At 45.0% G+C, this 15,340-nt stretch overlaps 1 protein-coding gene across 2 annotated transcripts in view; it reads left to right on the top strand.

Annotated features, from left to right (window-relative positions):
- neo1a (neogenin 1a) overlaps nucleotides 1-15,340 on the top strand; it is a 161,541-nt gene that overhangs the window by 50,556 nt on the left and 95,645 nt on the right. For both annotated transcript variants that reach the window (XM_071534263.1, XM_071534264.1), the window contains exon 2: nucleotides 7,196-7,519. In XM_071534263.1, coding sequence (XP_071390364.1) covers nucleotides 7,196-7,519 — 324 coding nt within the window. The remainder of the gene's footprint in view (nucleotides 1-7,195; nucleotides 7,520-15,340) is intronic.

Below are 15,340 nucleotides of genomic sequence, written 5' to 3'. Positions count from 1 at the left end.
TCCCCGCTGTTTTTCGCGTCAGCTTACACTTGGACAGGTTTATTGTGTACTCTGTACCGTCCTGAGCCGTTTTAAAGTGGAACCCTGTTGGGCGCTGCGGCGAGAGTCCCGGCTCCGAGGTGGTCTCGGATTTAGCCGGTACACCTAAGGGGAAAAACAGGAAGTGAGTGTATGTTGGAGAAGGGGGGAGGGAGGGGAGGGAGGGGGGGGGGGGGTACTCATTAATTACTTCTGTATGGTATACTACTGCATGCCAATGTTATTGACTGCAATGTGTTAAGACATCATAACACAGGACCAGAATAAAACTCGATCAGTCAGTGGCTGCATATTGGACATGGTCATTTAAATTTGATATTTTGCCGGATTCTTGTGCTCAGAGCAGTTGCTAATCCTATTAAGCGGCGGATCATTTGAGATGGATCTATTTCTTCATCTGATTAAAAAGAGTTCATTAGAATGACATTTTTTGGCAGCGTTCAGTGCAAGCAAAGCCGATGTAGTTGCGGTGACCCGGCCCCGGTTGCGACCCTGTCATGTTTTCTCCGGGGCTCCAGAGGTTTACAATGGCAGCGAGCGGACAGGATGACAGAGAACTGTGAGCTGAGAAAATTGGATCCTTTCCTCCTTTTTAATCTGCCAGTTGAGCGGGTGCCATTACAGGAGGGCCAGTGTGAGCTGGGTATACCAATCATTTTGTCCATCCCTTCATGGCTTGGCCTCAACCCCTCATTTCATCGACGGCTGTGGGGAACGTGGAGAATCCCGATGTCAGCGGGTTGTGGCATTCCCCAAGCCCCCCCCCCCCCCCCCCCCCCCCCCTCCATGCCAGGCGTCGCTCCTGGCATCAGCGCTCAGAGAGGACACTTGAGCTGCACACTGTAACTCCTGAGAAAATTCTGTCACAGATAGGAAAAAAGAGTGTTGTACTCTATAAACAACAATGGAGATTCATTTCATGTCCCTCCACGCTGCTCCCTGTCTTCTGTTTGTCACTGTGACCTTTCGCCCAGAGTAAATATTCACCTTCCAGCGCTGGGACTTTGTCTTTGCTTAGATGTGTGAACATTGACAGTTCTCAGGCCTCTGCTCTCATTTTAAGGGAGAGTTTATATGTTCACAGTGTGGTGTTGTGGACTGCTGCGCTGAAAACACTGATCTATCTAAATAATTCTGCCCCTCTCACCCTGCCTCTTTATCACTTCAAAGGTAAACGGGTGTTTCTACTCAAACTTTTTCTTCTTCGACTCATTTCAACTCAAGTACATCAATGTCAAGCTCAGTAACCAACAAAGCTCTTGCTTTCTCAATATCTATGCCAAGCATTTTGTTCCTGGCTTGTTGCAAGCCACTTCAGCCACCTCAAGTTGCAACCACTCCAGTCCTTGAAGGGAACCATGTGGTGGTCTTTTGATTAGGAAAGGACACCTTTTATGTTTTTTATGGAGACCTCTAATAAAGCAAGTTAGCTTCAGCACTTTCTCCTGTTCTAAAAGACACCCCACCTCCGCTCCACTCTAAGTTAGGTCTCCAACATAACTGTTAAGTCCCTGATGCATTTCCCGGTGACAGATGGGCTTAAAAACGGAGTTGGAGAGATGGAAAGATGAAGGCGAGTCTGCAGAGGGAGAGAGAAAAAGATGCAGACACAATGGAAGTGCAAAGACTCGGAGGAGAGTGGGGGGATAGGGAGGCAGAGACGGCCGTTTCCATCAGTCCCAGTTAGGAGAGTCTGACACTGAGGGTGGAAGGACTAACAGTGGAGAGATGGAAAGACCTGAGAGGCAGCAGAGGAGGAGAAGGAGCTGCTGTTCATTACAAAAGTGTCTTCCCGTTCTATCTTTACCTGACTGCAAGATTTCTATTCATCCATGCTCCATTCTTAATGATTTTGTCTTCCTAGCTTTGTATTTCCATACAAGGTCATACAGCTCAGGAATCCAATGAAGCAACATAAGAAAGGAAAGGATAGAAATACAGAGCCAAGAGTGTGATAATCTTATTCCCTCGTGCTAAAAATGAACTCCCAATGCAATTCCCAATTTCCAGTGGCTGTAAATGCATATCAAGTGTATTTACTATTTTAAGCATGTACAGGATTTCCTTGTCCACTAGTCCAAGCCATAGAGAGGCTCTGTTGTTGAAAATGCGGCTGGTTTTGAGAGTGGTCTGCTCTGTCTCAAGAGCGGCTCGATAAGGAGACCAGTCAATATGGCTGCTCTCAGATGGTGGGTCGATGGGGGAGGAGGCTTCCTGCTGGGCTAAGGGGAGAATAGGGAGTCTTTGTGTGGAGAGCAGACCCCCATCCACCCTTCTTTTTTTCTGGGGCATTAAACATGCCTTTGTGAGATTGACCATATAAACTACTATTGAAATTGCGCACAATTCTGTTTTTTTTTCCCCCAATAAAAGATCATAAGACGGATTGTTACTGAAATAGAAATCGATCCTTGCCACAGAATGTGTGTCACAGAAGTGAGTCATCCACTGCAGGCACAGTTCACAGTTTGCCAAACCTTCAACCAAAAAGATCCTGAAAATGTGCAGCCTACATTCTGATGCTCCTCTGTGAACACACACACACACACGCTTCACCTTGGCTGCAAACTCTGTAACATCTCTGAAGGCATATTTTGAACACAGGCTCAAGTTTGGGGAATGCAGCACTTGTTCAACATCTCCATTCTATCTCTTTCATCTGGGAGCGAGGGAGAAACTGGGAGAGAAGGGGAGAGAGAGAGAGAGAGAGAGCTAGGGAGCATATCAGGGCAGCGCCGTAAGCTGGGCTCCCAAACCTTTTATGACTGCTGAGCAAAGTGGATTTGGGACAGAGGTAACAGCCCATACTTATCAAGCAGACAACCTCATTTTCTAGCCCCTTGCTCCCCGCTCCCTCGTTCTCACTGGTTGCCCGGTGCGGTGGTTCCTATTTTTCAAAGACAAACGGGGGGCTCCCACACCACTAGGCCTGAATAGATTAGACTTCCCTCACTGTAATGTGGTTTCTGTCACCCCCTTCCTCTAGCCACAGGCCCTCCTTCTTTAACTCTGCAGCTGTGAAATGAAAGCCAGCACTATTTCAGCACCAATAAAGTCTTGCCATTAAGATGTGGCACTCATTTGTTTGCAACGGCAAGAAAAAAAAACAACGCTGAATTTTGTTCTGTTTTACTTTGTGTTACCTAGTAAACAGTGCAAGGCAGTCATCTGGAGCCATGCATATTGATGAGCGCATTAAAAGACTAAAAACGTTTGTGTCTAAATAAGAGGCAGAATCCTTTGTTCTAGTGCATTTTAGTTCATCTCTTTCTTTTCTTTCTGCTCTGTTTTAGCAAAGTTTTGGTTTGATATTTCACCCGCACCTTGAAGATGTATGATAGGAAATGCAGTGTTGAGTTTTCTGTCAATGAATAGTTCAGTAGAAAGCAGCTCCTTCTGTAGGTATTCATTAGGGATCCTTCCCAGGCCTGTAACTCACAACTGAATTCACCTTGTTAGTTGCCGAAGAGTAAAACTTTATCTTGTCTTTGACCGAAAAGTTGAAGCTGGTCTTTTGTTGGTACAAGAATTTTTTTACTTTTGTGTCAATTAAATGTTGCAGATAGAGATCCTTGCCCCCCTGCTAGGATGTAGGCTTGATCCTACTCATTTAGCCTGCCTGCCTGTCTGTCTGTCTGTCTATCTGTCTTCCTCCCTCCTTCAGAGGAAGAGGCAGGGCAGGACAGACTTTGCCAACCTACATAAGCGTCCTGGGTCTCCTCTCGTCATGTCATACTAAGTCTCTTTGCTTCTTGTTCTTTTGAGGAAAAAGCGTCTACTGTATTGATAAAATATTAATTAACCCCTGTCAAAACAAAGTGTATTTTTGTGTTCTTAAAGCTCGTCTTCGCTTGTCTCATATTCATAGGCTGCCAGAATTGGGGTTCTTTCATGTTTTGTCTGATGCTAGCCTTTAATGTTCTTTTCTCCAGCATTTGGGCTCGTTAACCTGTTAATGATAACCAAAAACACTGGATTTTTGGATAGAACTATACACAGTGCACTCCGTCTTCTAGCTATCTTGGTGAAATTGCTTATGATATAAGTTCAGAAACCTGAATTGATATTTGGGCTTTGTTGTTAATTCCTATGGGGCCCATGAAGTGTGTAAACACAGTGGGAAGTTAAAAATTCAGTGTGTGCTCTCACCCATTACACCTCATTTTCTCAAAATAGAACGGACCAGTTTCACAGCTGAACTCAGCCCCATCCTCGACTATTTCTAATTATCTATTGTCTATTGGAATTCTATTAATCCAGGATTAGGTTTTGGAGATAAATGACTCCAGGTGGACTGGAGGTGGAGGTTTGTTGGGTGTTGTGAGAAAGAGAGTGAGTGCAGGTCAACACAAACTGCCCACCTCCACCCCCATCCCCACTCCACCAACCCTACCAACACGTCCACTTCACCCCCCCTGCCTCCACCCCCAGTCCCATCCTCTTTTCTCTCTGCCTTACCCCGCTCTGCTGACAGTGGATGTTGTGTCTGCAATTGAAAGCAGATGGTCGGCCATTTTGGGCGCGAGTAAAGCTGAGGCTAAGCCCTCCCCTACTGCTCCTACGATGGGGAAAAAAGCTGCTAAAGGCGACTCTTTTGGCTCCGGTAGGATGCCGCAGGACCTCCGAGCCCCATCCAGCCTCCTCCTCAGATGGAGAGCAGCTGAAGACAGTCTTTTGGCTTGAAAAGTGGCAGATTCGGGCCTGGAAGGCCTGCCCCACCCACACACACACTGTTCCAGCAGCGTAAAGCAGAGATGATTAAGCATGCCATGGTGCCTCTGGCCTGCAGGAGTGACGAATTCCCCCCGCCGCTACTCCACGCCGGTCTCTCTCCATCTGTCATGTACACTTCCAGTGAAATACGCTTGCTGGTGTTGTGTCACAGTCTGCCCAATATATACACATGGCGCCACTGGATTTATAGATTTCCTGAAATCAGCCGTTTGCTTCAGTTGAATTTTAAACCACTCCTACTGCTAAGTGTTATGATTGAAATTGTGTTGTGCTGTATTAGGAGAAAAATATACAGCATCCTTACTGCTGTTCATTCGCTTGATTTTCACATCCTCCTTCTGCCTGAGGCAGTTTTCAAAACAAAATATGTCTTGGCACTTTTAATTAGTGAGGGGAAAGGCAAGTAAGAAAACAATAATAAGTTGCTGCCTTTTTGTCAGCAGACCCAAGACACTCTGGTAGCCCTTAATTTTGTTCCACCTGTATCTAGCCTGCAGCTGCACATTACATGCAGTAACCAATCAGGTAAACCATGTTCAGCTTCGAAAGTTGCCAGACTTACTATTTTATTACAATGCCGGGAAAGCAGCTGTAAGACGACTTAAGTAAGGCAGTAGCCAATAGCATTAGGCTGCTAGATTGTCTTCTTAGAGCAAAGGGCCTTGCTAATCAGTCTGGCCTGGATGCTGCAGACAGACAGAGTGGCCGAGGTCCAACACTGGCCGCTGAGACAGAATGAGGGCACTCTCACTCCCTCACCTAGTCTAGTCTTCTCCGTCAATGCTTGGATAAATAACAGCCTTGAACAGCCGAACTGGAATACCATGTTGTCTTACATTTATTTCCCAGTGTGGAAGTGGCAAATATGTATTCAATTCAGTGATTCTCTGCAGCCTATTGTTATAATTGTGTGTGCTTCCAAGTTTACTCACTGCAGCGAGGACAAGCAGCCATATTGCCACTGTAATGGATACTGCACATTACATTGCTTCTCTCTTTGGATCTCACACTAGGGACCTGGCACCGCGAGGTAGAGAAATTACCTCCTGGTAGTTAAATAGCTGAACCGTAGACGTAGCCTCTCTCTTCCTCTCTCCCTCCTCTCTCTCTTTTTCTGTCTTCCTCTCTTTCTGCTCTCTTCCTCTCTGGAGACCTGCCATTTCCTTGGAAGAGAGCGGCATATTTTAAACTGCATTTAACATTCAGCCACTTATTTTACTCCATTCGTTGCATTATTAAAATACCTTCAGACCCCCTTAATTATTTTCCTAGCTCTCCTCCATCCCAGCAGAACTGATAATTGGTGTTATTTATCTAAACAATACCACTGTGTGACTCTTAGGGTGGGAAAGTTTGAATAATGGATGAGGACAAATGCAAAGCAATTGCACTTACTCTGACTTTGGCACTATCCATGTCAGTGCAATTTTACCATTTTTGCTTGAGAAAAAAGGAAATGGCAACCACGTTCCAAAGTGTTAACTCCTTCCCTGCTCTCTCTCCCTGTAATAAAGCAGGACGTGATATTCTCTTGCCAGGGAGGCTAGACTGAGTTAAATTTGTCAGTTCCTCCCATCCAATTCCAGCGGGGCTTGTGGTTTCTTAATGAAAAGGCTCGTGGAGGCCTGGGGACAGACTGAACACAGAGGCTGAAAAGACAGAATGAACAAAAAGATGTTTTCCTTTTTGAACATTTCATTCAGTGTTTGGAGGTTCTTGTTTTGGCCAATCAGTGCTTTTTCCGTTGGCACATTTAACAGAATGAGTTTTAAAATGTGCTGTTGCAGTCACAAACATCTTGGAAGATGTGATTTTGCAGTTACTTGTCATGATGTGGTTGAACAAAAAAAAAAGCAACTAGTCCTATGTAATCCTAGGCTGCATCCTCTGTCTGTGTTGATAGCCCAGATACAGATGCTCTTAGACTTGTACCATGTAACATATACCTACTGATTTATTACCAGTCACTGTACAGGTCTCATTGATCCTGTTATACCGTCTTATACATTATACATCTTATTAGGGCTGCAACTAACGATTATTTTCATTGTCGATTAATCTGTCGATTATTTTCTCGATTAATCGATTAGTTGTTTGGTCTATAAAATGTCAGAAAATGGTGAAAAATGTGGATCAGTGTTTCCCAAAGCCCAAGATGACGTCCTCAAATGTCTTGTTTTGTCCACAACCCAAAGATATTCAGTTTACTGTCATAGAGGAGTAAAGAAACCAGAAAATATTCACATTTAAGAAGCTGGAATCAGAGAACTTTGACTTATTTTTCATAAAAACTCAAACCGATTAATCGATTATCAAAATAGTTGGCGATTAATTTAATAGTTGACAACTAATCGATTGATCGTTGCAGCTCTACATCTTCTACATTGAGCTAACTCCTCCGCTCTGCTCTGTCCCCCTGCAGGTACGACGGCGCAGCCCTTCAGCCCCTTCTGGTTCACGGTGGAGCCCCAGGACACGCTGGCCGTGCGCGGCGCCCCGGCTCTGCTCAACTGCTCGGCGCACAGCGACGCAGCCGTGCCGGCGCGCATCGAGTGGAAGAAGGACGGCACCTTCATGAGCCTGATTTCGGACGAGAGGCGACGCGTGCTGCCCGACGGCTCGCTGCTCATCACCCAGGTGGTTCACTCCAAGCACAACAAGCCCGACGAGGGCACCTACCAGTGCGTGGCCACTATCGACAACCTGGGATCCATCTCCAGCCGCACGGCACGCCTCGCTGTAGCAGGTAAGACTGCAAGACCCACCAGGCTCATTAATAGATTAGCTTTGTTCAGGCTGTCCTGTACACCTCAAACTTTGTCGTTAAAAACACATCATCACAATTGTCCTTGATTCTTTTTTTTGGAGCATGTCAACATTGTGAACTTGTTTGGAATGACAAATTTAGTGCTTTGAGTTAGAGTTGGTTTAGATTTTTCATTATTGTCAAAAACCTCAGACCAAGGAATTGCTTAAAGGAAGTTTAAAGTGTGTGAGAGGTGGTATTAGCAATAGGTAAGAAAAAGAACATGAATGGTATGTAAAATGCCTCTCATGTACATATAGATTTGATTAATAGCATTTAATGAACAGCTGAACACTGTCAAACTTTGTTACGTCTTCAGATGGAGCCTTTTTTGAAAGTGTTTTACTTTTATATATCGTCCCTCCTGTTTTAAGGAACACTGTCAGGTTTGAAGAAATAAAAACCGGCGTTTAAGAAAACATAAAAAGGTTTCCATCTTAAACCATCTCTTCAAAATGTTTGCCACTCCAAGCCTACACTGCAAATACACACCCACATAACATCTGTATATGTGAAAAGCTCCTTTAGTTGCTTTCCCATGTTGTTTTCTTTGTCCTTGAATTGTTTTCCATTTGTACTTTCTCTTCTATAAGCCTTGGCATCTAGCTGGATGTTGCACGCATTGCCCCCACTGGATAAATGCGTGCAAAAGGGTCTGTTTTTTTTTTTTTCTTTTGTTGCCCGACCTACAATGTGACCTTGTTCAGTTTGGGAACAGCAAGTGGCGTGGGATTATTAGGTGTTTGGAGTCGAGTCGCACCCCGAAATTCAATTTGCAGCCAGAGGAACAGCAGAATGCAATTACTGTGTGCTTTCCCCTCAGTGCTGCTCTGCCAGGTAGAAAGACGCTGGAGAGAGGCTTCTTGTTGACAATAGGATAGTCGAGTGTAAGCCCCTCTGATACTGAGTGCCTGTGTGAAGTTACAGTCTTTGACTGCGATTCTGTGTTTCTTGTCACAACCTTTTTAAATTGCAAGGTAATGAGCTAGCATATTGCCTGGAGAGGCGGAAAAGATTCTTGCTTTCTCACCCATAGAGTAGGAGTAGTTGTACTGTATGCGTCCGTTAAACGTGATCTGTTAGGTGAGATCTCAAACACCGCGGGTCTGATTTTGACAAAACATGGAGGGATGATGCATCTCCGCAGTGTCTCAGCATTTAAAGAATACACTAATTGGCCTGGGGGACGCTATCAGTTAGGGATTAGTTGCTGATGATTTTGTATTGTTTTTTGTTTCTTTGATTTGAACGATTTATTGGAGAAAAATGCACACTTTTTTATTTGTAATGTTTTCTCCCTTTGTGTTATATAGAACATTCTAAAACGAAACCTATCCGTTCCCTCTGAGGAGAAAATAACCAATATATGGGGGATGACACAGAATAGTCCATACACATAGACATATTTGTTTCTGTTTTTGATGAAACTTGGAGGGATGACGCTTGTTACCGATTGGCCTAAGGGCTGCCTGCATCATTTGCGGGGGACAACGTGTTTACTTGTTTCCTCTTGGTACAGCCTGTCTTATTGCTGATCCCCCTGCAGCAACATGCGGGCTTTGGTCAATGCAGGAATTGTCAGTTGAAATTAATTCCATAACAGTTTGGGTGCTGCAAAAACATAGTATGCGTTTGGTCTCACAGATAATAGACTTACAGCACCATTTTATTTCAATTGAACACATGCTCTAGACATTTTCAGCCTTTGCACAAATTCTATTAGTGTTGAATTCGATGGTGGTGATAGTAGATAATTAGTGTCTGGCTGTGTGTGTGTGGCTCCCACAGCCTGTTCCTACTCTGTCACATAGGCTGACCTCACCATCACCATGGGAAATCTACTGACCTTAAGGTCATTTCAGCACATCAGCATCAAACAGCTCACCAGAACGCATCAGTGTTTCTGTGCTTTTGTGTGTGTGCATTAGAGATAGAGACTCGGAAAAGGAGTGTCTGCGTCTGCTGTGTGAACAAATATGCGTGAATTGAATAGACGCTGGTGTGTGTGTGTGTGTGTGTGTGTGTGTGTGTCTTCGAGTCATTTCAAGCGTAGCTGGACAGTAGACAATCCTGCCTGGCGCTTCATCAATTCCTGTCAGCAAAGCCGCATTCATGTTTAATGCAGAAGGGACTCGTATGGTTGCTATGCTAGGATGAGTTCTGCTATCAAACAGCCTCACAGCCAGTGGGATCTACCTGGGTCAACTATGATGGGATGTTAGATTCAGTCAATTCCTACTCGGAGAGGGGAGCAGGTGAAATCTATCTGCTATTACACACACACACACATATGTATATACTGAAACAAGCGCTCAGAAATTCACACAGACAGTAACAAAACAAAACAGTAACAACTGTACACACACAAGTCATACATGCGCAAATGTCATGCACATTAAGCGTTTGTATTTATGGCCCTTCTTACACACATACACACACACATACACACATACACATACACGCAGAGCCAATGATGTATCTCCAGCTGGCTGGCAGGTGGCCAATAAAGAGGTTAATTGCAGCGTAGAGAGAGCAGGCCATTAGGCCGCCATCAGACCCAGAACGATGGTGCAGGCAGGAGGGAACGGGGGCGGGGGGTGGGGTGGGCGTGACCTCTCAGATGTAACGACGGCTAGCGTGGCGTGGAGCGTGGCGGACAAATGCCGGGGTAATATCTAGGATTGATTGCTGGGAGACGTGGGGCTTGTTCTTCTAGAGGAGACCCCCCCCCCCCTCCACCTCCAGCACCGCCGCCACCACCGTGACTCTCCGCTCAGCTTCACCTCTCCGCCTTCCCAAGCTGCTTCTCTCTCTACATTTCCTTCTTTTTCTCTGTGACCATATTTACACACACACAAAAAAATGCTGTTGTAATGCGATTAAGACAACAATGCGAGTAAAGCAGGACCATACTCTGATTGAATGTTCTTAGAGTAAGCGTAATTGCAGTAACATATGTGGAGTACTCCAGTTTAAAGAGTAACTAAACCCCAAACCCAAATCTCTGTAAACCCTGACATCTAATGGTAAAATGCATGGTAGTGAAATTTCCATCTGCTATTGGCTGGTCTTTGGTGCCAAGTGATGTCACCTTCAACAGGTGGTAACATCATCTGGCACCAAAGATCAGCCAATAGCAGACTGCAATTTCAGTAGCATGCTTTTTACCATTTGATGTCAGGGTTTACACAGATTTGTGTTTAGTTACTCTTGACACACACATCATGACAAGCAACTCTAGTTACTTAAAATTGTGCGTATTTTATAAAGACAGTACTCGTAAACCAGAAAATAAGGGTAGTGTAAACAGCTTAATCGTACTTTTGTCTCACTCAGACTGCTGGTAATAGTCACATTATTGTGCGCATGTTAAATGCAGCCGGTGTCTCTCCCTCTCCCATGTGTTCCCTCTATCCCCTCGCTTTGTCGCCCAGCCTGCCTCTGTGTGTTTTAGCCTGTGTGCATAGTCGGATAGTGTAGCAACACATGCCCAGACACAGACAGAGAGAAAGAGAGGGGCGTGTGGCCTAGCTGGGCATGTTCTTATGTATTCAGTTTGAGTCTCGGCGAGAGGAAAAAAGGAGAAAGGGAGGGGGAGAGAAATTATAGGGCAGAGAGAGAGAGAGAGGGAGAGAGAGAGAGGGAGAGCGGCATACAGTGGTGATAGCCGGGACGCAGAGCGAGACGGGAGTAATGAGGATCCCGTCTCAACTGTCTGGTCGTCTCCCTCCGCCCCACGGCGCTCTTTGAACTCGCCCCTCCTTAAGGAGGGTTTGAGGTGAGCCCCACCTCACCACCGCTCAACAGGGAAACCCCCAAATGAGAAAATAGAGAACTCATTTCATCTCTCTCTCCCTCTCTACCTCAATCTTGCAGTCTCTTTGTTTTGTTTGATTCCTGACCCCTGCTTAGGCGGACGAGACGCTTTTCTATTCAACTGTACCTGCCCCGTCTGCTCCGGCTTTCTTTCTTCTTCTCTCTGCCCTCTCCCCTCTATTTCTTTCTTCTTTTTTTTTCTTCCTCTCTCTGTCTCACCTATAGGCTACTGTGCTATAGAAAGACAGCCAAAGCCACTTATCACTTTGCTTTGATATCATGTTGCACTGAATTCCCCCCCTCCTCCCCCACAGAAGTAGAAATTATAAAAATGAACACACTCTTCACATGTCATGTCTGTTGCCTCATATTTAAGCGTGCTTATCCTTTGATAGAGTCGGGTGCCCTTTGAAGGATTTAGGGGTGTCGGCAGATTCTTTAATCCTGTTTTTGATGTATTTTAATCTGTTTTTGGGGGGGCGTCGCACCCCCAAGACATGACAGCCTCAAAATGCTGAAAGAGGATGATTGCGTCACCATTGCACGGAAAGTCCTTTGTGTTGTTCTTGGTAGGACATGCAGCTGATTAATTAATCTAGCATCTTTACATATTGTGAATAATTGAACTTAAGCCACCTTTTGACGATGTAAAATGGATGTCAACCAAACATGGCTTAAGAGTTTTTGACAGGATAAAAGCCCATAATGGCACAAATATTGCACAAAGCTATTTGTGGTTAGCCAGGATTATCTTCTTCGGCTTCTTTATTTGTGGCGTCTCTAACAGAACTACACATAGGTTCAGTTAGTGGATGATTCAGGTGACCAAAAATAGAAATCCCCTAAACATGAATGCACATACCCTCTAACATGCCCTATATGCTCTTAATTTGCAGTTGAAATACTTTAAATTGGATATTTTACCAAAACGCAAAACATAGAGAAAACATTATTTTGCTTGGACACATGCATTCATGCTTTATGCTGTTTGGTAGACCAGTCAGCTGAATAATCTGCTGTAGTGTGACTCTCCTTTTAGTCAAACTCAGGCGTCTTGTCTGTGTAGTGATGCCTCACATCCAGCACTTTCTTTTCTTCCTATTTATCAACTCTACTTTCATGTCGGTTGCACTCACACACTGCATCAGCTAGGGCAGCGGTTCTCAACGTGGGGTCCGGGGACCACCAGGGGTCCTTGAGGAGGTTCCAGGGGGTCCCCAGCAAATTGATGAATTGTTAAACTTCACCATTATTTCCTTTACAAGAAGTTAACACAATTAGAGAATGTAGAAGAATGACTGTTCTGTTTCATAGCTTTACTGTTATCTCTCTACCTAAAATACAGATAGTCATGGAATTCTGGACAAAATCATATCTGACAATAAAAATATTCTCAGATTTGAGTCCGAGAGACAAAATCTCATCAAATGGGGGTCCGTGGCTCTAATATGTACTACATTTGGGGTCCTTGATATAAAAAAGGTTGAGAATCACTGAGCTAGGTTTTTCAGGTTGTCAGGTTGCCACCATCGTGCATGTAACGCTTCCACCATCACATTGGAGAGTTTATTTGCATGGGCGTTTGTCAGCACACACACATACATAAGGGATAATGTACAGTGAGCCGGCCATTATTGCAAAATAAGCCCCGACAGGGCGATCAAAACCTGGGGTTTATTACGTGGCTGCTTACAAAATTCATGAATCATTTGACACAAAATATTGATTCAAAATGATTTTATTACAATCTCAATCATGTACAAGCTAAAAAAATTGTTCACCATAACAACGTGAACAAATCTGGTTAAGATTGCCATTCAGCGCTTAACCAGCAATCAAATGTTTTGTGCTGTCTGAATAAATTAAAAGAAATGTTTGTAAAATTCTTCTGTGTTTCTTCCATGTTGAAGAGTGTTTTTCTGCCGTAACCAAGGACAAACGTCTTTTTGGCAGAAGGTGTTGCCAGGTAATTTGATTTGAAGTCAACAAAATCAACTGGACTTCTTGACTGCAGAGTGGTATGATTAGATGTGAAACAGCGGTCTGTCATTCAGATAAAACAGTCCTCAGAATGCATTCATTGGCCAATCAGCATCGAGTATGCTACAAAGCTGTGTAATAATGGGTGTTGTGTTGTGATGTCACATGATGCCGATGGCCTGATTTCATCCCAAAACCTGTGTTGTAGTGTTCGGGGGTCTTTAGAGCGATCGATGGTGACATTGAGTCGGGGTCAAGTGGCTTTTTGCTTATCGCAGGTGTGTGTTAGTGAAACGGTGGTCGTGTTGCAACACACACACGCGCACACACACACACACACACACACACACACACACACACACACATATAAATGGGGATGATCCAGGGCAAAAAAAAAAAGTTATCTCAAAGGCCCATCTGTTCCCAACTACACACTTAGAGATATGGCCAGATCAGATGACTTCTGCACACACACACACATACACACACACGCACACACACACACACACACACACACATACTTGCTCTAGTGACCTGCCACCTGGGAGAGGACTGAGCTCTTCGCTGAGCTGTCTGCATTCTCCCTTCTCATTCAATCAGTGTTTCTTTTCACACTGCCCAAAGTACACCCCTCTCTCTCCCTCTCTCTCTCTCTCTCCCTCTCTCTCTCTCTCCATCTCTTTTCCTGTCTCATCAGCTATCCTCTCTACCTTACAGTTTTCCTATCTCTGCCGCCCCCCCATTCCTTTCTCTTTACTATCCCTCTCTCAACCCTCCATTTTCCCTCTATTATCCTCTCAGCCTCCCCCATGCTCTTTTCTTTTTATTTTCAAGGAGCTTCTTTTCCACTCGCCCATTTTGCAGTTCCACAGTGGCTGCGCAAGTCGTAAAATGCAAACACGGCAAACAAACAGCAATAAATCTCAAAAACAACAAAAAAAAAAATCTCCTCCATTCTAACGGCAAACTACAGAAAGAAACGCATCAAACACGTCATTGTTTGCCTCTTTTTTATCGTTCCTCTTTTATCGTTCTGTTTGTTTGTGTGTGTGTGTGTGTGAGAGAGAGTCTTAGCCAAGTCTGTGTGCGTATGTTCCTGTGCAGGTGCTTCCCCCCTTATGACCAATTACGTGCTGCCTTGCTGCTGAGTGCCGGGGTCGTCGGCGTGACGGATGGCCCCGACCCGGAAGCAGGGTCAGGGTCACAGCGGTCTTCCATTACCCTGATTTTCATCCGTCTGTGGCGGGCGGCGGGAGGGATGCAGGCGACAGGATGGGAAGGGTTGTAGATAAAGGAGAACGGAGACTGTTGCGACCCCGCCGTTCTGCTAAAGGTGCATTAATCATATGTTGAGCTGAAAAATGAAAACATTCAGCTACCCTTGGAGCGATGAAAAATGAAAATAACAGTGATTCCGTTAAAACCCGATGCATTTCAGCCGTAGAGGATGAGACCGAGAGCAGAAATCAAGCCTAGAAAATACAACGGCTGGGAAAATGCGAGGTGGGAAAACTTGGGCGAGGATGGAGCTGCGAGGAAAGATCCATCTTTTTTTTTTTTTTTTTTTCTCTCCGGAGGAAGGCGGCGGGAGAAAAGTGTCGCCAGGGAGTCTGGTGGGCTGGAGGTAGATGACAGCCTCCATTTTACGTGTATTCACTGACTGATTAGGTCCACTGGGTAGCTGGAGTGGCTGATGGAGAGAGCCCTATCTCTACTCTCCAGACACCTCAGCGCCTGGTGTGTGTGTGCATGCGAGCGCCCGTGCACGTGCGTGTGTGCGAATGTTCGCACACATGTTTGATTTGTGTTTGTATGTTTCTAGACTGCTTTTGTGTGACATCTCATTTTCCAACATGAGCTCTGATCATACATTGAAAGTGCAGCACCGATGCTAGGCAGCTTGTGAAAGCTAAGAGCTCCAACACAGGCTGTTAGTGTCGGAGTCTCTGCCTTTATCACAGGCTA

This window comes from Centroberyx affinis, unplaced genomic scaffold (genome assembly GCF_046629955.1).
Source record: "Centroberyx affinis isolate AG114_WGS23_722 - 3 ecotype Tasmania unplaced genomic scaffold, CSIRO-AGI_Caff_v1 ptg002510l_1, whole genome shotgun sequence".
Classification (NCBI taxonomy): Eukaryota; Metazoa; Chordata; class Actinopteri; order Beryciformes; family Berycidae; genus Centroberyx; species Centroberyx affinis.
This window is presented reverse-complemented; position numbering and strand designations above follow the sequence as displayed.